At 41.9% G+C, this 26,835-nt stretch overlaps 3 protein-coding genes across 5 annotated transcripts in view; all 3 read right to left on the reverse strand.

The window, feature by feature from the left end:
- LOC133464372 (heme transporter FLVCR2-like) overlaps nt 1-18,153 on the reverse strand; it is a 32,818-nt gene extending 14,665 nt beyond the window's left edge. For both annotated transcript variants that reach the window (XR_009784477.1, XM_061746276.1), the window contains exons 1-3: nt 17,086-18,153; nt 10,531-10,672; nt 225-365 (exon numbers count right to left, since the gene is read on the reverse strand). Coding sequence is in view for 1 of the 2 variants with exons in the window: in XM_061746276.1 (XP_061602260.1) it covers nt 225-365; nt 10,531-10,672; nt 17,086-17,679 (877 nt within the window). In the remaining variant the exon portion in view is untranslated. The remainder of the gene's footprint in view (nt 1-224; nt 366-10,530; nt 10,673-17,085) is intronic.
- On the reverse strand, nt 11,069-12,162 carry LOC133464373 (heme transporter FLVCR2-like). Its single transcript, XM_061746277.1, has one exon. The coding sequence runs from the start codon at nt 11,908-11,910 to the stop codon at nt 11,245-11,247; it is 666 nt and encodes a 221-aa protein (XP_061602261.1). The 5' UTR covers nt 11,911-12,162; the 3' UTR covers nt 11,069-11,244.
- Nucleotides 18,154-19,437: 1,284 nt separating the features above from the next.
- Nucleotides 19,438-26,357, reverse strand: batf (basic leucine zipper transcription factor, ATF-like). Of its 2 annotated transcripts, none has more exons than XM_061746279.1 (3): nt 26,157-26,357; nt 25,169-25,252; nt 19,438-20,447 (listed from the first exon to the last, which is right to left on the reverse strand). In XM_061746279.1, exons 1-3 carry the CDS (start codon nt 26,217-26,219, stop codon nt 20,244-20,246), a joined length of 351 nt encoding a protein of 116 aa, XP_061602263.1. In that variant the 5' UTR covers nt 26,220-26,357; the 3' UTR covers nt 19,438-20,243. The 2 variants fall into 2 exon arrangements, with proteins under 2 accessions (XP_061602263.1, XP_061602262.1); XM_061746278.1 differs by having other exon boundaries at nt 25,169-25,273.
- Nucleotides 26,358-26,835: the final 478 nt, after the last annotated feature.

Here is a 26,835-nt window from a genome sequence, read left to right on the forward strand (position 1 = left end):
CAACTTTATTCTCGTAATATTACGACTGTATTCTCATAATATTACGACTTTATTCTCGCAACATTACGACTTTATTCTCGTAATTTTACGACTTTATTCTCATTATATTATGACTTTATTCTCGTAATTTCCAATTTTTTTTGTCTTAGTTTGGCCCTAATACTCCGTCGTACATTTTACATATTAATGTCTTATAAATTTATTTGTATTTAGCTCAGACTGACCATATGTGAGGATGAGGAGGAGGAAGGGCCTGTTGCGCAGTAGTCTGAGGATGGAGGCCATGTAGGAGTACTGCTCAGGTGGGATGCTGCGAGCTGTGGCCTGGGCCTGAGTTGGAGGAAGTTTTGGACGCTCCTGGAAAACTGACAAGTTGGGAGAAATCAATAAAAATGAAACCCAGTAAACGCACAACATTCCTGAAGTAAAAGAGCAGAAAGAAGGATTAAGCCATGAACGGATAAAGATAGGAAGACAAATCTTTGTGAAAAACAATATGCTTTTCATGCCAGTGGTTGTCATTACTGATGAGAGTATTAACTTCTAAGAGTTGAAACTGTAAACACAATCAGACTCTTGACTTTTCCGGCCCCGTACAGTTACTTGGCCCCGGGTATGTTGGTCTGAGACGATGAGATCAGTTGCAGACGAGGCCTCTCGTCTGGGTTAAAGCGCAAGTCCTCGGGGCTCGTGGGGAAAGACAGATGTCTGAGTCTGTGTGTCTTGGGGTCAGACCAGGCCAGCGTTTCCTCGCCTCCATCAAATCTGACCTACAGGTCTGCATGCAGTACCCACTTCCCACCGACCCCATGAAGTTGAGGCAGTTTTTGGCACCGCTGCACGACCGGTGGAGATGATTTACATTACATTACGTAATCTCAACTGCTCTTGCATGTTTACTGGTCTACGAGGGGGGAGAATGAGGTTCTGAACAAACAAAAGCTTCTTTAACATCCTGGTGATTCCCCTCATTCAGCCAGCTATATCGAGTCCACCGCAGCAGACTAGCTCCAGAGTTAACTGTTATAAAACCAAATGTAGCTTCCAAACTTGTTCAGTCACCTCTCTGCACGTGGTTCATGCAAACATCTCAATCCTGGGACTTTGACTGCCCTGCTGACTCACAGGCCTGTCGGGGGGCTGCAGATGGCCCAGGCAGCAGGACAACCTTCACACATGGCATCTTGCATGTGTGAAGAGTGCGTTATGTGCGTCATATCAAGAAAGTACTGCGGCCAGCTGGTGTAAACCGTCTCGCTGGAGTAATCAAGAGCAGCGCAAGTCACGTGCATTACTCAATGCCACTCATCACACTTTCAGAGTGTAAAGTCTGCGTGCACTGTTCTTTTTCTCGTATCTCCCCTTGAGATTAAAATAATGCACAAACTCTGTTTCATTGATAGTAACATTTCCTTATACAGCCGGCAGATGTTGGTACATTTGCCCATTGAGCAACATCTTGGTGCCAGGGGGTAAATTGTGTAATAGTCGGACAGAGCCAGCTTGAATTCCTGTTTCCAATCTCCGTCCTAAGCGGAGATAACTTTCCCAGAGTTTATACAATGTGGTATTATCATCTACTCCAGCTTTGGAAAAACAGATATTTCAGTTGTCATTCTAGGGAATTGCAACATCTCATCCAGTAACTTTTTACTGTAAAACTGACAACAGTTATTCACCGGCATTTCCACTGCTTCAAGAAAATGTTCTAGCATTTGATCAGATCTATTCTTGACACCAGTGCGATGCCCCCTCGTGTAACTGGCGTCATCGGAAGCCTGAAGCCAAACCAATTCATCTTCACGCTTTGTGTTTCTTTCCTTGCAACTTGTGCTTCAAGCAAACCTTTGCTTTATTTGACTGAAGCCTATTTATTTGGTTTTCTTCTGGTGGTGTACAAATGTTTATTTTTTTTGTTTGTTTTTTAACTGATGACTCTGTCATGAACTTTATATCTTATTATGTATCATAATATAGGTGTGGCTACACGCCCCTAAAAATGTGCATGATGTAGTTGAACGTTTTAACAAAGATTATCCAGAAGCTCAAATCTAGTTAGTTGCTCAAACTTTTCAAAGTTTTTTCTTTTTAACATTTCTATAAATCATATCAACAATGCATCTATTTCTCTTTCCTTAAGCATAGCAAAGAATGTTTCAGTTAATCTTCTATTGGGTAATAGAGGAAAGCTGAGTCAGGAGGCGTTATCTGCGTAACATAAAGTAACCTGTGTGGGCGTGTAGAATGACGTTTGTCCCCACATCAGTAGGATTTATACGCCGTCAGACAAGTGTCATTTTGAAAACGAGGATGGATCAACATCAGGATGAGCGTTTTTTTGGCAGAGTTTTGCTTCTTGCTTCTTCTTCTTTGCTTCTTTTGTGGCCACTTGTTCAAACAATGGACCATCCTATGAGGTTCTGGACATACGCTGGTTTATGGCGTCCGAGGCTCTGAGGCTGAGTAGCTCGCGGATCTCCTCGTGTCACCAGTTACTCATCTTGCAAATATAGATCCCACCTCTAACCTCCTGCTGCTGTCGTTACTCTCATCAGCTGTTTCCTTATTTTATAAAAAAAACCCTCCCCTGGTGGGCTGTACTCAGGTTACGTGATGAACAAATCCCTCCCACCACCCACCACCCCGCTATAGTTCTGTTTACATTAGACCTGAGCCGCGGTTAAGACTACCCTATGAGGAGAGTTATTTTATTCTGATAAATATTCTTATTATGCTTGACACGCCACCCCGCGTCAGTTCATGTAAAAAGGAAAGGAAACACACTAAATCCATGCGTTAAACGTGAGATAACCACCAATGTCAAAGTGGCATATGTCACACTGTTTAACAATACCACTAGAGACCAAAGGGGAGCAGAACAAGAAAGTTCATGTGTCAGCCGCTGGAAGAAGATACGATGAAGCGCACCTTTAGTGGTTCAAAGTGGTATTGCAAAGATGTCCTCCCACGCATCAGCAGGATTTTCAGTGGTTCTGTGTTTAACTTGGCCTCTAAAGCCCTGTTTCCACGGAGCGGTTCGGTACTGTCCGGTACAGTTTAGAATAGTTCAGTCAGTTCCGGTGAGTGTTTCCACTGCAAGTCGGACTGCCGCGGCCCATGTAGACCAAATGCCTGTCATAATAGTGCTACAACAACAAAAGCGAAACTACCGTAAAGACGCTACCAACACCAACAATGGAGGTCATCCAGCAGCTCGTTTTTGTTACGCTTGGCTTTTGGCACTTCGTCTGTACAATCCATGCCACGTTGTTTGAGAGAATATTGCGGGCGGCGAAGAGTGTTTACAAACGCTCGCGCTGGTTTCACGCTTGCTTTTGTCATGGGTAGTTTTCTGTCGGCCAATCAAGGGATTGTATCGTGTGACAGCAGTCGCTCTGCCCTTACTGTACATGACATTTACATGACATGACATATGACATTTTTTTATGGACCTACAGACGGGGGCCCAAAAAAGGTACGTATGGTTTGGTTTAATGGAACCATTTTATAATGGAAACACACAAAATTCAGTACCAGACCGTACCGAACCGAATCGTACCAAACTGAACCATACCGAACCGGGCTAAAGTGGTAGTTTTATTTATTGACTTGATTTTCTTTCTTTATACTTACATTCTTTTGGTTGATTTCTTTTTGAATATTGGACACATTTTAACACATCTGAAATACAGCAACTTATTAAAAGTTGCTGATCATTTAATGAACCATTTTATTTGTAATTGATTAAAATCAATGTTACATTCTGACAACAAATAATTAAATAAGTGACACCTGTCATGTGTGAAGTCTGAGATACGGTAAAAAAAGACCAGTACATTTATGTTCTGTGTCAGCGGTGCGCTTGTATAATAGGTCCCCTTTAAGCACGTGCGGTACATGACACAAGCAGTCGGTGGTTGGTGGTAATGCCAGCAGGCTGGAGTGGCTGCTGCTACATATAGCTAACAATAGTCGAAAATGCACCAAAACTGTAAAAGAAAGACAGCTACAAACAAAACACAACGGATGGACGAACAATGTAAAACAAGAGTTAATACTGATGTGGCGTTTCCTTGGTGATGACAACAGAAGGGATGAAAAGGTGGTTATATTTCTGCTGGACAGGTGATTGTTCTTTTATCACACGTTACAAATGGTTCGGGTGATGAAACCTGAGGGAACCCTCTTGATTCCTGACTCTGTGTCCCTGTCTGCCTAGGTTTATGCTCACATAGGCGAAATTGTAACACGACCGTAGCTTATGTTTTCGTTAGCTGACAGCCAGATTGTACATTTGCATATTTTCCTGCAGGGGACATAAAATAAATAGCGAGCTCTCCACATAGATAATACGCAGGAAGAAAACAGAACTCTATAATTGACGTTGTCCACATTAAAATGCAATCAAATCCATCAAAAAGAAAGATAAGGATATAAGCTATGTGAGAAAAAGAGGTTTAAGAAAAAATGTTGGTTTCATTTTCATAAAAATGATCAGTTCAGGCATCATCCACTCCACTGCTAAAATACCTAATTTTGAAAAGGGGTGCAAAACCCTTTTCATACCACTGTTGCTATACTTATCAGAGACGATATCTCATTTTGTTTTCAGCATGAGAGCACAAATATGTACTATATGTTGAAAGACCTTCAGTCACTCACAGAATATATTTGCCACTACTGAAATCAAACCACAAAAGCAAACAGCCCAAAAACCGTGGCACGCTGTTATGCGAGTCACATGAGCAAAGAACGAGCTATATTATTGCATTTCAGAGTAAATTATTAACAATGGGACACTATAGTCAAAACACTAGGTCACACTGACAGTACAGTCCGTCTGCTGCCGTGCATGGTACTACATGGCAATGCCTTCACAAGTATCCTTTTGTTTTTAGGAATGCAAAATGCTTATGAGCGCCCCCACGCTCCCTCTGCCAAGACACCACAGCATTCTCATGACACTTAGTCATTTAGACTCCTCTAGAAACAAACCCTCAACATATGTTCCTGTTTGAAATGTGATGACTAATTCAGACTAACCGAGATGGTTTACCTTTGGCCTAAATGACACAGCGATTTTCTCAACAATTCAGAGAAAAATGTATGTGATATTTATGAGGGGGGAACAACAAAATACAAGATGATGTGGGGAATTGAAGGAGAAGGACAGCTGTGGGCAGCTGCAGGGTGCAAGACCGCTAAGACTTTTCTTTACAAACTCACACACTGTGATCACGCCACATAGTGTCACATCATGTGACTTCCTTCCGTTACCGTAAGTTATCTAATTCCCGTGCAACAATAATCAACACTGATGTGACAGGAGAATTGTTCTTTCCAGTGCAGGGAGTCACTTAAAGTGCATTTGAGCCCAGACGATTCTTCCCACCGATGTTGTGCAACAGTGGAAAATCTTTCATGAATATCGCTGATCTGATGACAGCGGTTCTCATTTCCACTGAATGATGCTCTTAGAGAAGGTAAATGAAAACCACCACTGGGTAGATTTTCTGAAAAAGTAACTCCCACTGGCCTGAGCGAGAAAAGATTCACACAGTGCACCTCGATCAGACTGGCACAGTGTAGAGAAATACCAAGACGTGGGAGATGGCAGCAATGACGCCGCTGAATTTCCCTTCATGAGAGCTCCTCTGTCCACCTTTATGTCTTATCATTCATTCAATTCCACACATTTGATTTATTATGCACATCATGCAAATGTAAGAAATGGAAATGCTGCCAAAACCGTATTACCCAGTTCATGGTGACTAATCATGCAGAAGAAGGTTTCGGTTTTATCCGGGGGGGTTTTAGGGGTTTTAGGAGGTTTTATGTCAGGTTATCTGCTTCCACTTAAGACTCATTTTCAAACTGGGTGTGTACGCTGTAAATTTTTGAATGAAGTTCTTCTTCTTTTTAATAATCAAAACAACACCAAAACTCTCTTGACAATTTGTCAAGTAGTGGTTTGAAGGATGCTAATCATTTAAAGGTATGTCTGAAAGGCTGTTCTACAAATATATCATTTGTATACCAACTCAAAGCTCTCACAACATCGTAATGGAAGCACTTACAGACACTATTTTAATGGTAGAAATTTTTCTCACAACGGTTAACAGTCACTGAGCTCACTGCTATCTATGTAAAATTGTTTAATCAATTAGGAGGCGAAAAAAGCGTTTTTTATATATTTATTTATGTGAATTTTGAACTCAGTGTCAGCAGCAGTTACAACTCAGTGATATCCGTTCCTGGTTGGGATCAAGCATATCCTGAAATAAAGGTATAGTCAGTAATGTTGGAGAGTTAGCAAGATTTGAAAGTGGCATCTCCTCTAAGCCCCGCCCCCTCCTCCCCCTCCCGTCAGCGCTCCGTCCAAAGCCACGCCCCCACAAACTTTGGGGAACGCGCATTTGCAGGAGTCGAGTTTTCCAGGACATTTTGGACAGCACATTTTCAACAAAACTGTCTCATTCACCTGTAAGCGAGGCCGGTTTTAGGGGGGGCAGGGGGGGGCTGTGCCCACCCAAACGTCCGTCCTGCCCACCCAATCAAAGTTATGGGGATCCATTATTTTTTTTATAATTTTATTTTTTTATAAGTATAAAAAATATCACAGAATATCTGTACCGTTTCTGATTGGGTGGGCACTGCGCATCATTTTTAGACACAACAATGAACGCATACCGCAAAAGTTGTGTCTCGGCGGAGGGACCCGACGTCCCAGCAAAATGAGCACAACAGAGAAGAGTTCAGAACAGCACAGAGCACACACTGAAGGCTGATTTATGGTTCCGCGTTACACCAACGCAGAATGGTGCGCATCGCTGCGTACCCTACGCCGTAGGCTACAGAGTAACCTCCTGCGTAGCCGTGGCTTCAGAGCCTGCACGGCACCACAGCGCATCCCCAACCGCACCGGCGCTCTCCGCCCTCACCGGGATGGAGACGCCTCCATCCCCACGGACTCCCATACTGGAGAGGTGGTATTTTTGGCTGCGTTTTCTCGTTTTCTGTGCCATACTTCAGCACCCTGACTGGAGTGTGTGAAGTTTTCCGGCAAGATTTTCGATGTTACGAGTGCGCGCATGGGACAGAGGGGGGCGTGGGCGGGACTTAAAATGAAGGCATCTGATTGGTTCTTTCCCCCCTGCCAATCCTCTGGTCCCCTGACCAATCCGTGCCACTCGGTGCGCAAAAAACAGATTGGTCAGAGTTTTTACAGGATTAAAGCTGTCAGAGAGGTCGGATTTTTTTCTTTCCTTTTTCTGAACACATTATTCACTGGCTACTCTCAGGATGGAAGGACCATTTCACCCAGTAAAACAATAAATGTTTTTGAATACGATTACAGACTATACCTTTAAATGCTTCTGTTCTGCATTTTTGAATACAAAAATAAATTCTAGGTTGGACCTGATGAAACAAACACTCAGCTGAAATGAAGTGGAGGCTAGCTTAAATATATAAGATTGCAAATAAACTTGGTGCATACAATATATAAAGCATGTCTTCCTAATCCTAACCAAGTGGGTCTTTCTGGCTGTTTTTTTTTTCTTCCTAAACCTAACCAAACAATAAGAGAAAGTGGATAATAGTTCGAATCTATTAAATTGTAAATGAACACTGTTTTTTCCTAACCAAGTGGTTTTTGTGCCTAATCCTAACCAAACAATAAGGTCTAAAGCAGGGGTAGGCAACCCTGGTCCTCGAGTGCCACTGTCCTGCATGTTTTAAATGTTTCCCGGTTTCAACACACCTAATTCTAATTAATGGTCCTAATTAGCTTGTCATCAAGGTCTGAACATCTCTGTTGATGACACAGGTACTTGTATCACGGTGTGCTGAAGCAGGGTAGGATCTAAGACATGCAGGACAGTTGCACTCGAGGACCAGGGTTGCCTACCCCTGGTCTAAAGTAATTGATAAACTTATTTCAAGGCAATATGAAATAGAAAAAACAATATTCTCAACCCTGGATTTGAATCCACATGTCCTGCAGTTCAGCCCTTGTACCCTACATAAAGGATCTAGGGGAGTTATCCTAAAAAAAGCACTTTGGGCCTTTAAAGGGGACCTATTATGAAAAACACGTTTTTTTTCTTGCTTTAACATATATAAAGTGGTCTCCCCTCACCCTGACAACTCAGAGAAGTACTAAAGCAGCCAAATTCTGCAGGGTCTGTTCACCCCGCCCAGAGGATCCTTCCAGTGTCATGTGACTTTTAAGAGCCGTTCAGATTTGTGCATTTTCGTTACGTAAGCAAAATGCAAACCACGCCTCGGTTTCCTCCACTGCTGAAACCACGCCCACAACTAACTCCGCCGGTCGGAGCGTCCGCCATTGTTTAGAAGTGGTGGCTGTTTCAACGAGGGACAGTTAAAATGAGGTTTTGCATCGACACTTACCCTCATAAAAGGATCAGTTCCAACAGCACGGACCCGGCAACTGCACACGAGTCAGCGGTAAGAACGTTAATTTTTTATGTTATTTATATTTGTTTACAAGTATGATCTTTGCATGGGCTAATTATTTAGCTCAGCTCCGGTGTTACTCCGTGTTACAGAGCTCTAATAGTACCGTAATACATTTTTTTTCTGTTTATGGTTTCAGATCTTCCAAGCACCTGAAGCTGTTCAACGACACATTCAGAAGATGCACGGTCCTTCCTTGAGCCAGCAATAGTGCTGCATACATGTTATTTATATACAACTTATGTTATTTTTTTTTTTTTAACAATAAAGTTGCCATTTGTGAACCTTCGGTGTTGTGATTTATTTACAGTTAACATGATTCATTTGTCTTGTAACATAAGAAATGAAATGAGGAATCGGAGTAAATAACTGTGGTGTACGTGTTTAGAATTCAATTAAATCTTCCTGTGTGAAGACGAGGTGACTAAAGGCTGATTTATGGTTCCGCGTTACACAAACGCAGAGTCTACGGCGTAGGGTATGCGTTGATTTAACGCAGAACCGTAATCAGAGGTGGAAAAAGTACAAAAATATTGTACTTAAGTAAAAGTACAAATTTTCTGCTTGAAAATTACTTAAGTAAAAGTAAAAAGTACCCATTAAGAACATTACTTAAGTAAAAGTATAAAAGTACCTCAACTTAAATATAATAAAGTACCAAAAGTACATGGTGTAAAATGTACTTAAGTACAAAAGTACAAAGTACAAAGTACAAAGTACAAAATTCAAAGTACAAAATTATTTTCAAAAGGATAGCAAAGAAATGAAGAATCCAAGAATTTGCTTACAACTCTAAATAATGGTGATATTATTCTGACCCCTTTAGCGTTTGTTTCCATTACCCCATTTTAATTTCTCCCTTTGCTCATCACTGCTGCTGTCCCCCATTGGCCCCGCTGACAGGTCCACCCCCAGCTTGTATATGCAGTGACAACATTAAGCAACCCCAGCTGATAAAGGATGAGACTTTTGAACTTCTAAATGCCAAAACCACCTTAGAAGGGGTGGAATCAAACGGCGAGGCTCCGCGTCGATTTAACGTGGAACCATAATTCAGGCTTCAGTCCTCATCGGTACTCGACGCGACGGCGGTTCCTCCGGCCTTCCGGCCCGCCTCTGCGGCGCAACTCTCCCGGGAGCTGCGGCTCCTTCTCGGTATATTCACGCACCCCTTCCTTCCCGTCCGCCTTATGGTTCCGCGTTAAATCGACGCACGGCGTAAGGTGTGCGTCGCCGCGTACCCTACGCCGTAGTTCTGCGCCGGTGTAACGCGGAACCATAAATCAGCCCCCGCTGTGCTGTTCTTTAATTTGTAGCGAGTAACGACGTGTCCAATTTTAAATATAGCGGATTAAAAGTACGATTTCTTCCTTGAAAATGTAACGAAGTAAAAGTAAAAGTACAGAAAAATGAAAGTATCAATAAAAGTACAAATTCTCAAAAATCTTACTTAAGTACAACAACGAAGTACTTGTACTTCGTTACTTTACACCACTGACCGTAATTCAGGTTTAAGATCCCAGCGTCCGACTATCGCGTCGAGCTGCGTGACATCGGACGCTCTCTGTCCACACTGAAACCGTTAAACTCGCGGCCAATTAGGACAGTCCAATAGAAAATAAAGCAATGGAATGGATTTTGTCACTGAAGTTCGATCGCATCGCATGGGACACACTTTAATAGTGTACGGAGCCGCTGCTCTTCTGCCAGAGCGAGGCTTTGTGTCCTCCCCTGCTACACGTCATTCAGGCAGCCAATCAGCGCAGAGCCTCATTATCATAGCCTCCCCGCCCCTCAGAATCCCTCACAGAAAAGGAGGCTAGAAGCGGTAAAAATAGAGACATGGCCCAGAGGCGGAATTTCTGATTTATGTAGAATAAACAAGCTTTTGATTGTTTTTAAGACATTCAAGGCCTGTTTAAAATATACATTAAATGCCATAATAGGTCTCCTTTAAGTGTGAGAAATACCACCAATCTTCATACCAACTGTTTGTTTTACAAGTTATAAATGCATTGTTTGATAAAATAGCAAGAAATGAGTATATCTTACCAAAAACAACGAGAATGAAGAGAAATGTTGCCACTCCAGCTGTTATGTAAAACATCACTCTGATATGCTGAGCCAGCTCATCCATGTCATCGCCATTAGGCACCAGGATGGGGGGCATGAGGAATCCGATGGCAATCCCCAGCTGCATGAGAACGAGCACAGTTAATGCAAAACAGACTTAAGTCCCAGTGACACCAAATAAAAACTAAAAATAACTTAAAAATTAATCATTGTAAGTCTTTAATTATTTTTTCGACCATTTAAATGTACAAGTTAATGTCTCTGCTTGGTGTTTCTTACTTTAAATTGAACTCATGCTGTAACTTTAAGACTGATGTGAACATTCAAAGCAAAGATAATTAAACTTCTCTTTTGTAACATGGAAGAACATTTATCTTTTATATTTGCTATCAAATTACAATTATATGTTTTAAAAATGCCTTAAATGATATCCAACCATAAAACTGGAATATGCAGATGTAAAAAAAATCTAAAACCCTCTCAAACTGTATTTTCTTCAATTTAACACACATGTAATTACCAGCTGTACCTTTTTGCACAAAGAAAAACTCTCAAAAATCATTTAAACATCTAAATAGGAAATTTTAACATACAGTTAACGCATTTTTTTTTTCTGGACTCTTGCACCGCTACTCCGATTAATCTACAGACAGCTGCAGACTCAGTTTAGGATTTAATTCTGACTTCTTAATTTCATATTTTCAGACAAACCTGGTTTCCCAGAACTCCAATGGAACAAGCAGTTGAAACTTCTTCCTCTCCGAACCACACTGAGGCAAGGTAGGAAGGAATGCCGAGAACAAACACCGTGGCTATGGAGCAGACAAACTGTCCGAAAAAGGTGACTGGGAACATATCAGGACTGGCGCTGCCCAGCTTTATCCAAGCACCAATGCAGTTAAAAGCTGACCCAACGAGGACAACTTCCCTGATGCCCCTGTTGTCCAGGAGCCAGATGATGGGCAGAATAAGTGGAATGTAAGTAAGAAGGTAGATCATGGACAACCAGTCAATGGCCAGGGTGTCAATGTTGTAGAAGCGCATAAATATGTTGCTAATGATGCCGTACTGGAGCCACATGAAGGCATTGCTGCCTGAGACGGCGCTGAAGAGAAAGAGCATGACCCACCGACGATGGTAAAGCTTGGTTCCTGCCTTGGCGACCAGGTCCCCCTGGTCATTCAAAGCATCGATGTCTAATCGGGACCCGGTGGAGAGGTCTTTTCCCAAAGGCCCTGGACTCCACTGCAGAGAAGCGAGGCCTGGAGCAAGATTCTTCCCAGCCTTGGACCGTGGCCATTCTTCCTCACTGAGTTCAGAATTTCCACGGTTTCCTTTCAAAGTATTGTTTTGTGGCATTGCAACTGTCCTAGAGCGGGGCCCCTGCCTGGAACTTGCGAGGTGAGCTGGCTTAAGATTCTCGAGCTTGTGTCCTCAGAGCTTGCTGTCCCGTGTGAAAGCTGCTTGGCAAAGAGAGATGCAGGAGAGCGAGCGCAGCTGGACTCACAATTGCTGTCCCCAGTCCATCTGAACTCGCTGCACGTGATGACACTGGCCCTCTACACTGCATCTCCACATACCTTCAGTGTTTTCACGTGACATTAATATAGGAACTCTCCTAAGTCTGCCACAACCACTCCTACCAACTCTTCAGCTAAATGACATCAACCGAAGACTCAAAACAAAGGCAGATCTCACAGTTGAACTTTAAACACTTCTCGTACGAAAGTTTACTCATTGGAATGTGAAAGAGTTGTAGAAAATGGTTAATATTTCCATCTTTTTATTATTGATCACCATGCTCGTTGAAGGATAGCTGTCTCTGGGGCAAGCATGCACAGTCACCCCAAACAAGTCCTCTGATGTTATGAAAGCAGCTCATTCATTCAACTATTGTAAGCTGGCTCTCGGCAGGTGTCTTCAAGGACAATGTGAGGGAAACTTTCTCAAGTAATCTCTTAGTAGGAGGCTAAACCTTCACCTCTGAGAGAGTGCAGCTGTTGAGAAGTGTTTGCTAAAACCCAGTTCATACTCACAGTAACACCATTTCCAGCAGACAGTCGTGGTATGTCCGTGTTATTAACTTCTAATGCGACTCAAGAGTTGTTTGTTGATAAATGCTGGATCTTGTGTGTTCACACTAACTATAGCACTTGCTGATCTCTGCACTCTTTTCTGCTTATGGCTGCTTGTGTGAATTGTAAAATGTTCTGCTGCAGTACATTTAACAACAGACCCGCAGCTGCAGGGTTATGTTACTATTTTCCAAAAAAATGCAAACATTTAATTACAATGTTATGATTTTTTCTATATGGCGTGATTGAAGTACTATCCTACATCAGAATAAGATTAACAAGTAACAACTCGTCACACTGAAAACAAATGTCCCTCAAAATCACTGTAAGTGAATTGGAGAACTAAAAAAGCTTTTGCAGTTTGGCCAACTGTAATACCCATTTTTTTCTGGTAATTGCACAGAGCATCATTGTGTGTTTTTATCTAATTTAAGAAGCTATAATTTGGATTATTGTGTAATGGGCTGATTTTGCTTCAAAAGATCACATAATTCTGTATTATCTGATATTTGGACAGGACATTAAAAAAAGCCACAAAAAACAAAACAGAAAAGCAAATAAATAAAGTTTAGTAGAGATATAATACTATGACACTTTCACAGAGGGTTGGATTTCAACTTCATTATGGTGTTTCGTCCAAATTCAGTTACCGGTACTTATGTTTCTGTTTATACCGTAGTTTATAAGATTACTCCATCTCATTTTACGTAGTTATAACTATGAATGGTAAATGTACAAGGCACAACATGTAGATGAGACTATTTCAGAGTTCTTAGAAAGTTTATTTTGGCTCTAGAAAGGTGTAGCAAATCCACCTCCAGTGATTATGCTAAGCTAGGCTAATTTTTTTCTGTCTGTAGTTATGGCAATTAAGACTCTTATGCCCCCCCTGGCAGGTGGAAGGCCCACAGTAAAGTGAAGGCCTGGTCACCAGGCCCTCTCAAGCCAGCAGGAGCAACACAGACCACTTCATCAAAATACTTTGGTGATTGAAATGACTCTCCCTCATCGAGAGGAAGCAGTTGAGCTGGTTCACAAATCCAGTTAGGATGCCCCCTGAATGCCTCCCCAGAGAGGTATTTTGGTCACGTCATGCACTGAAAAAAATAAATCTAAGCGCATGTAAATATAACATATTTAAATCTGTGATATTAACAATTAAAAATGAAGTTTGTACCTTTACATGAATACATCTAGTTTTGAACTTAATCTGAATTTGTTCAAAAAAACAAGACATTGTACATTTTTTCCTTAACAAGCAGTATTTATGTAATCCCAGGCAATCTTTTCATTTACACACAAACAATAAGCAATGATCTTGTTGTATTTACCTTTCCTTTAACAATTTTAATCTACTGGGCAGATTGACCAACGTTTAGATGAAACAAACATGCTTTATTTGTTTAAGTAGAACACCACAGTAAAAAATATCTTGCTTGAAAAATTAAAGCAACTTTTCCGCATGAAATTTTTATGTAGATCAAGAAAGACTAGTTTTTGTATAAACTACTTAATTTTTAGTATGTACAAAATTAATTTGCAAGTAAGGTCAACTTAATTTTGGTAAATAAAGTGAACTTAATTTTGATAAATAACACACATAACACAATTAAGTTGCAAAATGTATTATTTACATACAAAAAGTAGTTTATACAAAGACTAGTCTTTCTTGATCTACATAATAATCTCATGCAAAAAGTTAACTTGTTTTTTTTTAAGTAGATCAAGCACAATATTTGTATCAGTGTGCCAGGTGGAAGCCCTGGGCCAGACCCAGGACATGCTGGAGAGATTACGTCTCCCATCGGGTTTGGAAACACCTCAGTGTTCCCCTGTGTCAGGGTTTGACACTTCCCCCCAGTTTGAGTTTTAGTTCTGTCCCTCCTGTTTCCCCTTTGCCCTGATTGTGTCTGCACCTGTGTCTCGTCGTGTCTCGTTATCCCCTGTGTATATCTGGTCTTGTCATTCCTTTGTTGCCTGTCGGTCCGTACTGTTTGTTCCCTCCATGTACTCCTGGTTTTCGATCCCTGTATACGTGAGTTGTTTTTGATCCTGCTCTGCAGCTTTTTAGTTTGACTTTTTTGTGGAATAAATCCTTCTGTTTTTTGAGAACTCCTGCCTCCAGCCTCCCTCTCTCTCCTTGCGTTTGGGTCCTCAACACCACGCCTTGTGACAGAACGGACCGACCAGCATGGACCCAGCAGGAGAGAGTGCATCGGCCCCTGCTCCGGTGATGGTCCCGGACCCCCCGCAGCCAGCGCCACGGACCCGGGTCCCCACTCGGGCAGCTCCGGGGATCCTCTGCCCCCCGACGCCGGCTCCCCGCATCCTGTCTGCCCCTGTTCCGGCGCCCCGCAGCCTGTCTGCCCCTGTTCCGGCGCCCCGCAGCCTGTCTGCCCCTGTTCCGGCGCCCCGCAGCCTGTCTGCCCCTGTTCCGGCGCCCCGCATCCTGTCTGCCCCTGTTCCGGCGCCCCGCATCCTGTCTGCCCCTGTTCCGGCGCCCCGCATCCTGTCTGCCCCTGTTCCGGCTCCCCGCATCCTGTCTGCCTCTGTTCCTGAGGCGGTCCCGCCGCCCATCTCGGTTCCTGAGGCGGTCCCGGATGGATCTGCCCAGCCCCGAAAACGGCCCTCTGGCCGGTGTGCCTGGCCCCGAGTCTGGTTCTGGTGTTGGGCCCCCAAAATGACTCTCCGGTTGGCCCGGCCCCGTCGGCGTCCTCCGGAACTCTCTCGCCGGTCTGCCCGGCCTCGAGGACGGCCCCCGGAACGCTCTCGCTGGTCTGCTCAGTCCCGAGGACGGCCTCCAGAACTTTGGCCGTGTGGGGCCTGGGCCCCCTCTGCCCGCCCTGGGTGTGGACTGTTGGGACATCTGGGATCTGTCCCTTGAGGGGGGGGGGTACTGTCAGGGTTTGACACTTCCCCCCAGTTTGAGTTTTAGTTCTGTCCCTCCTGTTTCCCCTTTGCCCTGATTGTGTCTGCACCTGTGTCTCGTCGTGTCTCGTTATCCCCTGTGTATATCTGGTCTTGTCATTCCTTTGTTGCCTGTCGGTCCGTACTGTTTGTTCCCTCCATGTACTCCTGGTTTTCGATCCCTGTATACGTGAGTTGTTTTTGATCCTGCTCTGCAGCTTTTTAGTTTGACTTTTTTGTGGAATAAATCCTTCTGTTTTTTGAGAACTCCTGCCTCCAGCCTCCCTCTCTCTCCTTGCGTTTGGGTCCTCAACACCACGCCTTGTGACACCCTGGAAGAGCTGGAGGAGGTAGGTGGGGAGAGGGAGATTTGAGACTCTGCTTAGGCTGTTTTCATCACTCAAACTCAGATAAGCGGATGTTAATGGATGAAAGGATACAAATTCCTGCTTTTATTATTCATAGTTTTTTATTTTAGTTTAATATTTTCTGACACATTTATTTGTCTCTGTAAAACATTATACATTGCTTATGGGTTTGAAATGTGACATAAATCTATAGTAACTTTGCTTTTATTGTGAAGCTTGTCCATTTTTTTCCTATCTTCCCCATCCCAGGAGCAAATCATGCAGACCAGCAGCATCACATCTGCAATATGCATGCAGCGTCAACTCACTTTTAAAAATGTGTTTCTCTGTGGGCTAAGAGTCTATATTTTAACAACATGCTTAAAAAAACAAAACAAAAAAAAACTGATTTCATATCCGCCCTTCTCTTGATTGAAGATAGGAACGTATCCTTAGGCTATATTACTGCGACGATGACAACCTGTTTTATTCACAGTTCACAGTACATGTGTGTATGTTTTCTAATCATGAGCAATGTTTGGGATGTAAATTAATAGAGCTGGGTATCATCACTGACCTCCCAATACGATACGATTCCGATACACTAGGTCCCAAGACAATACGATTTCCGATACGATACGATACGATTCGATATCGATATTCTGGTTACAATAAGGGAATAACATGATCCTTCCACGCGCCACGTCCGGCCAGAGAAACCCCACCCTGTCTGGTGAAAAGAAGCGGCCTGCTCACTCCTCAAGTAAGGAGGAGACTTGAGCTCAGTGCAGGGCCTCCCGGGGTTGGTAGATGGAGCAATGCCCAGGACTGACTTAGGTAGGAGCACTGGGTGATAAAATGGGGGAAAAAATCGGGATTAAAAAAAAAAAAAAATGAAATCGATACTTGGATTTATGAATCGTTAATCGTTCCTACACATGCATATCGATAAAATATCGATATATCGATATTTTTAACCCACCCCTATAAATGAATTTGTTTTTTTGCATGATGTTCATTTGTGCATGTGATTCCCATCAGCGCTCGGGAGGTTGGACTGATGTGGCGCGTAATTACGCAAATGTGCCCAACTCCCGGGCTGAATGACTACAGGTCTGTGCAGCATAGGAAACCAAACCAGCTCAGTTAATAGTTAATATGACCTACTTGATGAGTCAAAAAACTATCACCTCACTTCCGATTACCTGATTCCCAAAGACTCCGATGGAGCAGGCGGTGGACACTTCCTCCGAGCCGAACCACACTGAGGCGATTCTGGACGGCATGCCCAGGATGAAGACCTGCGCGCAGGAGCAGCAGAACTGCCCCAGGAAGGTGACGGGGAACAGGTCCGGGCGGACGCTGGCCACCTTGATCCACGTCCCGGCGCAGTTGAGCGCCGTGGCGGCCAGCGCCACCACCCGCAGCCCCTTCTTGTCCAGCAGCCAGGTGACCGGGAAGATGAACGGGATGTATGTCAGCATGTAGATCATGGACATCCAGTCTATGGTGAACGACTCCACGTTGTAGAACTTCATGAAAATATTGCCGATGATGCCGTACTGGATCCATTGGTAGGAGTTGCACAGCGAATAGGAGCTGAACATGAGCACCATCATCCAGCGGCGCTTGTACAGGCGCGTCTCCGGCGGAGCTCCGTGGCCGTCCTCCGACGCCTGCTCGCCGGGGAGCCGCGCCGCGTCTCCCGCTGCCTCCAGCTCCTTGTCATGGTTCTCCAAGTCCGCTTTACTTTGCTCCGAGTTTACTTTACTGTCTCCCAGCGCTCGTTTATCGACCATATTCACCCAGTTTTTTCTCAAAGTTGCCACTCATGGAGCACAACTTCACCTCCAAAGTGCTGTAACCTTAACTTTATGGGACTGAAACTCGCCTACTTCTTTCCCCCCACTCTCCTTTGAATCATTCAGCGCTTTCAGAAAGGACCTCGTGAGCATTCAACTTGTCTACAGCCTAAAGGAAAAGCTGAGTTTACAAGTTGAGTTTCAGATCTCCAGTCTGTTTATCTGAGACAAGATAAAGACAAAAAAAAAATGTGTTACAACTCCATTCGCTATTTCATGTCCTCCCCCAGCTGAAATTCAATCTGGGGGTCGAAACTCGGCGGAAAGCGTTAATAAGTTAAATAAATGACAATAAGATGAGTTAGTGGATAATTAGAGTTATTGGAGGTCGTGTGTCACGTCTATTAACACGTGCAAGTGTCCCTGTGCTGACCCTCCACCCGGACCTAAAAACACCGCTTTGACATCTTCAATCCACCACCAGGGCGGAGTTTCATACAATGCTGCGTTCCATTTACCTCGGAAGTCGGAGCTCGGACCTGGGAATGACGTCACAGCCAAGTTATCAGCGTTCCAGTTACAAAGTCGGAAAACAAGTTTGTAGTTCGCATATACCACATGAAAAATGTGAAGTACACTATAGCAGCATATATATGCTGAACAATACTTGTATATGACTAATTTAGTGTGACCAAAACTAGAAAGAAGTGCTACGAATTATTACAGAGCTCTCTTCTACTGTTTACAACCGGGGCAGCCATCTTGGAATGTGAACTTGGGGGTGGTGAAGACTCTCCCACTTTCCCAGTAGGAAATCCCACTTTGAGGGGCGTTCCAGTTGAAAAATCCTACTGGGAACTGGGAAATCCCCACTTCCGAGGACAAATGGAACGCGGCACAAGCTCGATGAACTCACGTTAAACACACATAAACGCTTCACAGATACACCCAAGAGTACATAGATATACGTACTGGGACATAACTACAGAGCCTGTTGTAAAATATACCAAATATAACCACTTTATTACACATAAAACCAACTTCCTGTTCAACAAGGTTGCAGATAACAGGTCCTTTATTTACCACCATAATTAAAATACAAGCATGCTATCAGATAAAAGCCCCAGGGAATGTTCAACAGTTCAAATACATTGATGTCCACACGTCATGGAAGCCTGTCATTCATTAATCTTCTGCTTTATAAAAAAAAGCTACTTAAACTTGATTTCTCACACTGGTAAACAGTGCCATCTAGGGTCTTCCTCAGCAGGGAAAAATAAAACATCTGTCATGTTCCTGGTATCAGCATCTGTGCAGACTTCACACACCCGTGTCTTGACAAACAAAAGTACGACGGAGTATTAGGGCCAAACTAAAAAAAAAAAAATGGAAAAACGAGAATAAAGTCATAATAATATGAGAATAAAGTCGTAAAATTACGAGAATAAAGACACAATATTACCAGAATAAAGTCGTAATATTTTGAGAATAAAGTCGTAACATTACGAGAATAAAGTCGTAATATTAAATATATTATAAATATATAAATATAACTTCACAAGATGCTCAATATTCCTCATTTTAACACAGGGAGAAGACTGCTCTTCCTGTTAGAGGTCTCATAAATTACGACTTTATTCTCATAAATTACGACTTTATTCTCGTAATGTTACGACTTTATTCTCGTAATATTACGACTTTATTCTCATAATATTACGACATTATTCTCATAATATTACGACTTTATTCTCGCAACATTATGACTTTATTCTCGTAATTTCCTATATTTTTATTTGTCTTAGTTTGGCCTTAATACTCCGTCGTACAAAAGTCCTCCCAGGAGGTTAAAAAATAACAACACCCCTGAGGTTACAGATGATCATCCTAAAGGCATCACTTTTAATAAATACATCTGTTCATGTGTGTTTTTTTGGTTTAGTTTTTTTTTGTTGTTTTTTTTTTTTTTACCTCCAGTGCAAGAAGCGAGATCTGTAAAAAGTCCACTTTCTCACCAAATCAAGCACTTTTTTTCCTCTTTTTTTGTATATTTAAGCGTTTTTATAATCTCGATTTTACATTCTCTTTGTCAACAATCGTTCTGTCAAAAGCTCCTGAGCATTATTCATCAACATTTACACAGTAAAACACAGTAAGAACACGAGGAACACACATGACATGATGACAAAAGGTTCTCCCGGTGATGCTAAAAATAAGCACTTTACAAAAAATATTGCCTGAGTCACCTGGACATAAACTATCTCTCCCAATGTAAACATAGACTGGTTGATAATTCTACTCATCAAGCCATTTCAATTCACAGATTCACAATTGGAAAAAAAAAACAGTGGAACAGAAGCAAAATAAATAATTTTGAATACTGCATGTTACAGCTGGGGTTCCATGCTTTTTCATTCTTTCATTCTTTCATTCTTTGACGGACATGTTGGCCTGCCCGGTTACTCCTTAGTCAGGTCTCGACAAATAAAGACTCATCTCCAGTCAGTCTTTCTCCATTGAGGTCAGTGGTCTGTTTCGTAGCATGTCCTCGGTAGTTGGGCAGGTCAGAGCTGGTAGTGTGGTACAGTGATGTGCTGGTGGTAACTGCTGTGAGGAGGAGGGTAGAGGAGGTCGGGGGTCTGAGGGGCCAGGCCGGTGCACAGAGGCTCATGGGTGCTCAGCACAGATTTCAGATACTTGGCCTCCTCAGTCAGTTGCTTCACCTCCTTCCTCAGGGCTGCGTTCTCCTTTTCCAGGTTCTCACTCTCCTGGAAACACACAACAAAGACGTTTGTGAGCTGAATATTACTTAGAGTGACGAAAGATCTTTTATTGTGTGTTGAGCACAGTCGACCACAGTATGTCACTTAAACGACTGGAGAACTGGGCAGGTCATTTTGGAATTGTACTAAACTGGTTCAAAACATACTTAAAGAACATGAAGTATTATATTCAATTCAATTCAATTCACACTTTATTAGAGACACATCTCGAGAAGAGTTTCATAGTGCCATAAAAAATTATACATATAACATACACGATATAAAAGACAACAAAAACCACAATACAGAAGACTTAATATGTCAATAGGTAACTTTACATCTGAGCCGATAAGAATCAAATGTGGAGTTCCCCAAGGTTCCATCCTGCGACTTCTTCTGTTTAACATCTACATGCTCCCAGATTATAAAAAAACAACAATATAAGTTACCACAGCTATGCAGATGACACATAGATATATGTTACAATGTCACCAGGACACTGAGGCCCTGTACAGGCTGTTGGTAAATGCACTGAGGAGATTGATGACTGGATGTGGCACAACTTTCTCCAGTTAAACAAAAACAAAACTGAGGTGATTGTTTTTGGAGTCAAAGAGAAATGATTACAGGTCATCACAGAGCTTCAATCTATACACCTAAAAACTACCAACCAGGCCAGAAATCTGGGTGCAGTAATGGACTCAGATCTAAATTTGGAAAAACACATTAAGGAATTAATAAAGTCTACTATCACCTTAAGAATATGTCAAGGTTCATAAATTAAAATGGAAATCACACATTAATTATGTCAAAAAGAAAATGTCTGGAACCATTGCAATTGTAAATAAATCAAAATTATTTTTAAACTCAAAGTCACTCAACCTCTTGTATTGTTCCCTTGTAGTTCCATACATGTCTTACTGTGTGGAGATGTGGGGAAACACATACAAGACCCATCTAAAACCAATTTTAATATTACAGAAACGAATAATACGTATAATAAAGAGAAAAGCGTTCCATGAGCCAACCAACGCTCTTTTTATAAATTGAAATACTCTCAAATTCTGGGATATAGTCAAGTTGCAAACCTTATTGGTCTCATTTAAAGCTCACAACAATCTCCTTCCACGCAGCATCCAGGAGCTATTCGAAATCCAGGAAAACAAATATGAACTGAGAAATGCCGGTTTGTTCAAAAACCAAAAGGCAAGAACAAAGCCAAAAGAACATTGTATTTCAGTAAATGGTGTAAAACTATGGAATTGTTGCGAAAATGACTTAAGAATGTGTAGTTCAATCCATACCTTCAAAAAAATGTTCAAAATTAAGACTATCAACGGGTATAAAAAAATACTGTAATAAACTGTACGGATATATTGTAATTCATTGACACCACATTTCATTGTGTAACTATTATTACTGGGCTTTTGTTTGCTTCTTCACACCCACCATATAATATATGATAGTGTAACAGATGTATTATTGCAGTGTGTGTGTGTGTGTGTGTGTGTGTTGGTGTGTGTGTGTGTGAGTGTGAGTGTGTGTGTGTATTGATTGTATGATAATAGGGTAGGCATCACAAGCTCGTGCTTCAGCCTACACCTTTTTTGGTCACATCTTTTTGAGCCATCTCTGTAGTTCCTCTCTGGTTTTGCTGTTGTCCCCATGTGTGCTGTATAATGATGATGGTTGCACCGATGTAACATTGTTTTTTGGATGACCAAAATACACAAAAAAGAAAGAAAAAGGTTAAAAGATCTGATGTCTGATGAAGGACCTGGAAAAACTAGTTCAGCATTCAGCTTTAGTGGCCCTGATTATTGTAACAGTATATTTACAGGTTTACCTAAAAAGTCAGTTAGACAACTGCAGCTCGTGCAGACCTCTGCTGCTCCAGTCCTCACTAAGCCCAAAAAGTGGACCACATCAGTCCAGCTCTGAGGTCTTTACACTGTCTGCAGGTCAGTTAGAGGATAGACTTTAAAGTTCTGATGCTGGTCAATAAAGCTCTTAATAGTCCAGGACCAGAATACATCAGGGACCTCCTGACCCAGTATGAACCTTCCAGACCCCTCCGGTCATCTGCATCTGGGTTTTTATCAGTTCCTGGAGTCAGAACCAGGCATGGAGAAGCTGCATTCAGCTCCATCCTCCACATGTCTGGAACAAACTCCCAGAAACCTTCACATCAGCTGAAACACTCAGTGTATTTAAGTCCAGGTTGAAGACTCACCTGTTCTCAGCTGCATTTGAATAACACTTTAAATCTGCACTGGTACTTTTAAGCTTAGTTTCAAAACTTGATCTTATTTTAACTACTCTTTTTATCTATTGTATTTTTTTCGTCCTTTCTTCATGTTTAAATTTTAAATCATGCTTTTTTTTCATTTTCTGCAATGTGATAATGTTTCTGCAATGTGATGCAATGTTATAATGTGTCAACAGAGCACTTTGAATCACCTTGTTGTTGAATTGTGCTTTAGATTAGATTAGATTTGATTAGATCTTTATTGTCATTGTTATATAAGAACGAAATTAAAAGTGCAATCAGTCAGTGCTAAAAAATAAATAGATAAATACAATAGTATATAAAACATTTACATACAACATAAAATAAAACAAATAACTGATTAAAACCAATAAATAATTAAAAATAGCCTTCAGATGCACACAGATTAAGTTTTGTTACAGCTGTAGGATAAAAACTGTCTCTGAATCGGGTTGTTATAGTTTACAAATAAACTTGCCTTGGAAAAGAAAGGAAACCTTGAAACCTAACATGCAGTATTATATCCGGAATCTGTGGAGGTTTATTTTATATCGGTTTGTCATCCCTGGGGCCTGGCCATTGGCTGTCAAACATGACCATAACTAAGATTTGTTGTACACACAATAAACCTGCAGGGATTAATAAAGTATCGTTGAACTGAACTGAAATTTCATTCATTTTTCTCAATCACAAGCAGTCTACTTATAATACAGTTGTTATCGTTGCAAGGGAATCACAATAATTACCACAGAACTGTTCAACTGTTCAACTTCAAATATAGATTCATTTGAAAAGACATGACAGCAATAACTTAATATTCAGTTACTTGAATGTTATTTCCCCTTAATGTTGATTGAATGTCAGATTCCTTAGCATTTAAGTATGCTTTAGTTTCAATATAAAGCACACAGAGTATGGTTTTAACCAAATTTTTGCTAAAATGGTTGAAAAAAATGACTTAATATCACCTTTTAACCTTGAACAGCTCTTTTTTAAATGAATGAATTTGCAGTATTTAAATGTTTAAAGGTGGTTGGTGGGGACGAGAAAATTCTAAATATGTGTATCAGTTGAAAGTAAGGATTGTAGAGCTAATGTTGTAAAAACAGACCAGAATAGTATTCTACATTCATTTCAGAGGATATTTGTGATCAACAAGTCAGTAAAAGGCTGAAATATTTCTTAACTCACTACCAAGAATGATGATTTGAAAGATAAAGTTTAAAACTGGGTTACAAAAGCATCTCCTTGCTGCAGCTGACAGCACCACAAAGACAGACATTAGTCGCTCTTAGTGCTATATTTTCCAAAACAAGTTGAGGCACAGTGTCAGGTTCGTCACCTAATTTGAGACACTTTTTTTTTTTTATTAGGTGTGGGAATAGTGGTACAAAAATCTTCCACTTAGGTATGAAAAAGGTCTCCTCACCAAAATGTCACACAACCTTTGGGCAAACCCCTGTACTTGCGTCACTTAGGCAAATACAGCCCACTGCTGTCAGGGCTTTACAAGAAGTGACGACCTTTTTCTCCACTCCTGCCCACGACAACCAGCACTCAAGCTCATTTACACAGAAGAAAATACTACTAAAGAAACAGGAAATAAGACACGGTGTCACAGTAAGGGAAAAATTCACCTTCCTGTTTATCTAGCGAGACGATGAAAGCAAAACCACAGAGCATGCTCTGTAGTCCCGTCGTATTTTTTTCGTGAGTGTGAAAGGTTTTGTGAGATATTGATGATATTAAACTGGAAAGATTCTCTTGCATTCAGATCTGATTCACAGGATTTGTTGCGACCAACAATGCGGCTTCTCTGAAAGTCAAACTCTGCCCAAGTCATCTGATAAAGTTCACAGAAAATGGCGTGGTAACAGCGCACTGTACTTCTGACAATCATTCAGCTAAATGACCTCACATAAAGGGGTCGTCGCTGCCAGCAGTGCTGCCATCTCTGCCGGTAGACTCTGCTGTGAAAAGGGACTGAATGCCCACACGTGCTAATTTATTTGTCTTCTGCTGACATGAAGAGTGCCATGCAAGTGTGCAGCTCTACAGAAGCCTTGACACATCGCCACATGGGCAGGTGATTTTCTGCTGCCCTTAGAGCACACCACAGAGAGCAAATGATCCAAGTTAATGTCCATATGTGTTGGAGTTGGATGGCAAACTGATTGCCTGGGACTTTGCTCTCTATAAGCATCTGTGCTTCTTCATTACTATGCATAGCAAACTATTGAGATGACTAATGTGATATATCCCCTGTGTAAACTCCATTTTAGCCTCTGTTATATAAGGCTACACTCACTAATGCAACAATTAATTACAAATTCTAGGTGTGCAGGCTTGTGTTCAGGATAATCCCTCATTTTTTTACATTTGGCTTAAAAGTAAGAATTGTGTTGCTTTTGGTGTTCGAGTGAGATGTTTGAGGCAATGAAGCCAAAGGTGTTCTCACCAAGTGAAGGCTGTCAGCTTTCTGAGTTTGTCTCATCCTGCTCTTCTGAGCAGCAATCCGGTTCTTCTCCCTCCGCATCACCTTCTTCACATCATCCGAGGAGCCCTAGCAAGGGCCGAAAACATTCAGTTAGTGTGAGAAAAAGCATGAAGTGACATCAAAGGCCTCGTGAAAAACGGTGGAGTCATAAGAAGCAGTGTACTTTGAGGTTTCTGTCTGCGTCGCCTGTATTTGTCAGAATGGAAACGTTATCAGCTTTAACGGCAGTTTGAAGATGGGTTTCTCACTGCACCTTATGTGAAGGGCATGAACGGGGAGTGGCTGCGTTAAGGGTTGGGTGTCACACACACCCTGTTTCATGTCCTGAATGTTGGATTATCTTGGTATCATAATAACTAATCAATTTCAAAATGCTGAGTCAGTTGGATGTCAAAGCGATAAAAATCATTTATCCATCATCTTCTGCATCGTCAGTCAATGCATTAGTGAAAACCCCTAAATGAGTGAAAACCTCCTTGCATTCGACGTGAGTGCTGAGGTGAGCTGCACACGTGAAATCAGCCAGCACTGAACATGATGTCCGTACTGGACAGCACTCAAGTTGTTCACGGTTTGAGGACTTGCAAAAAAAAAGAAGAAAAAAAAAAAACAACAAGAAAGGATGCCCACTACTTGGGCATGTGGTGAATTTTGCAGTTTACAAAAGCCTACAGTACACTTGAAGCGAGTCATGCTTTGCAGCCCATGTGTGCATGTGAAGCGCTGTGAGAAAGCGTGAACAGCAGAAGACAGGATGATGAGCCGTGCTGCTGCCCACAAAGTGTGCGTGACACAAACCATCCACTGAGAGATCTAAAACACAACTACTTCTTTTGTTTGTTTGGTTTCTTGCTTTGTCCAGCAATTCAACATTCCTCCTGTGTAAAATCCGACCGACTAAACGTGGTGCTTTCTCGAGAAAGAAAAAGAAATGAATGCGCACACTTACCGGTCTGCTTCCAGGTGAAGGAGACTTGTAGCTTGTGTCATTGCTGTCTGAGCCCTGAGCCATAGCCAAACACAGTGACTGAAACTCTGCGTCTCCGTCCACTTCTGCTTTGTGTTTCTCACTGTGTGTGTGCAAATATAGATATATAAGTGTGTGTGACCTGGAGAGAAAAGGTCTTTGTTGCAGAACGAGTGCTGAGAACTTGCCTCACTGCTCAATGAGTAATGACTCTCGTTCTTCCCTCTTTTCTTTCCCTTTCTGACACTCCTCCTTCTCTTTCACCCTCTCACCCATGCTCTCTTCCTCTCTCTCTCTTTCTCTCTCACTCTCTCCTTCTCTTTGACACTCACACACACACACACACACTTCTGACTGCCTAATTAGTTATATCTGATGTGGCTTCTGGTAAGAATCTGGGTTGTTGCATTAGACTGGAAGTCACATGTCTGATGGAAAGTTAGAAAACAATAATGTAAACTCCAGAAAAATAACAGAGTGACAGTTTAGGTCAGAGTCTGAATAATTACTTTTGGAGTATCTATTATGTCACATATTATAAGAAATACTACACTTATTATTAGTGTATTTGTGTTTGGTAGCACCACAGTTGACATATACGAAATAAAAAGGAAAATGTTTCACAAACTTCAGACTCATTTCATTCACCTTTGTCAGGTTT

This window comes from Cololabis saira, chromosome 18 (assembly GCF_033807715.1).
Source record: "Cololabis saira isolate AMF1-May2022 chromosome 18, fColSai1.1, whole genome shotgun sequence".
Lineage (NCBI taxonomy): Eukaryota > Metazoa > Chordata > Actinopteri > Beloniformes > Belonidae > Cololabis > Cololabis saira.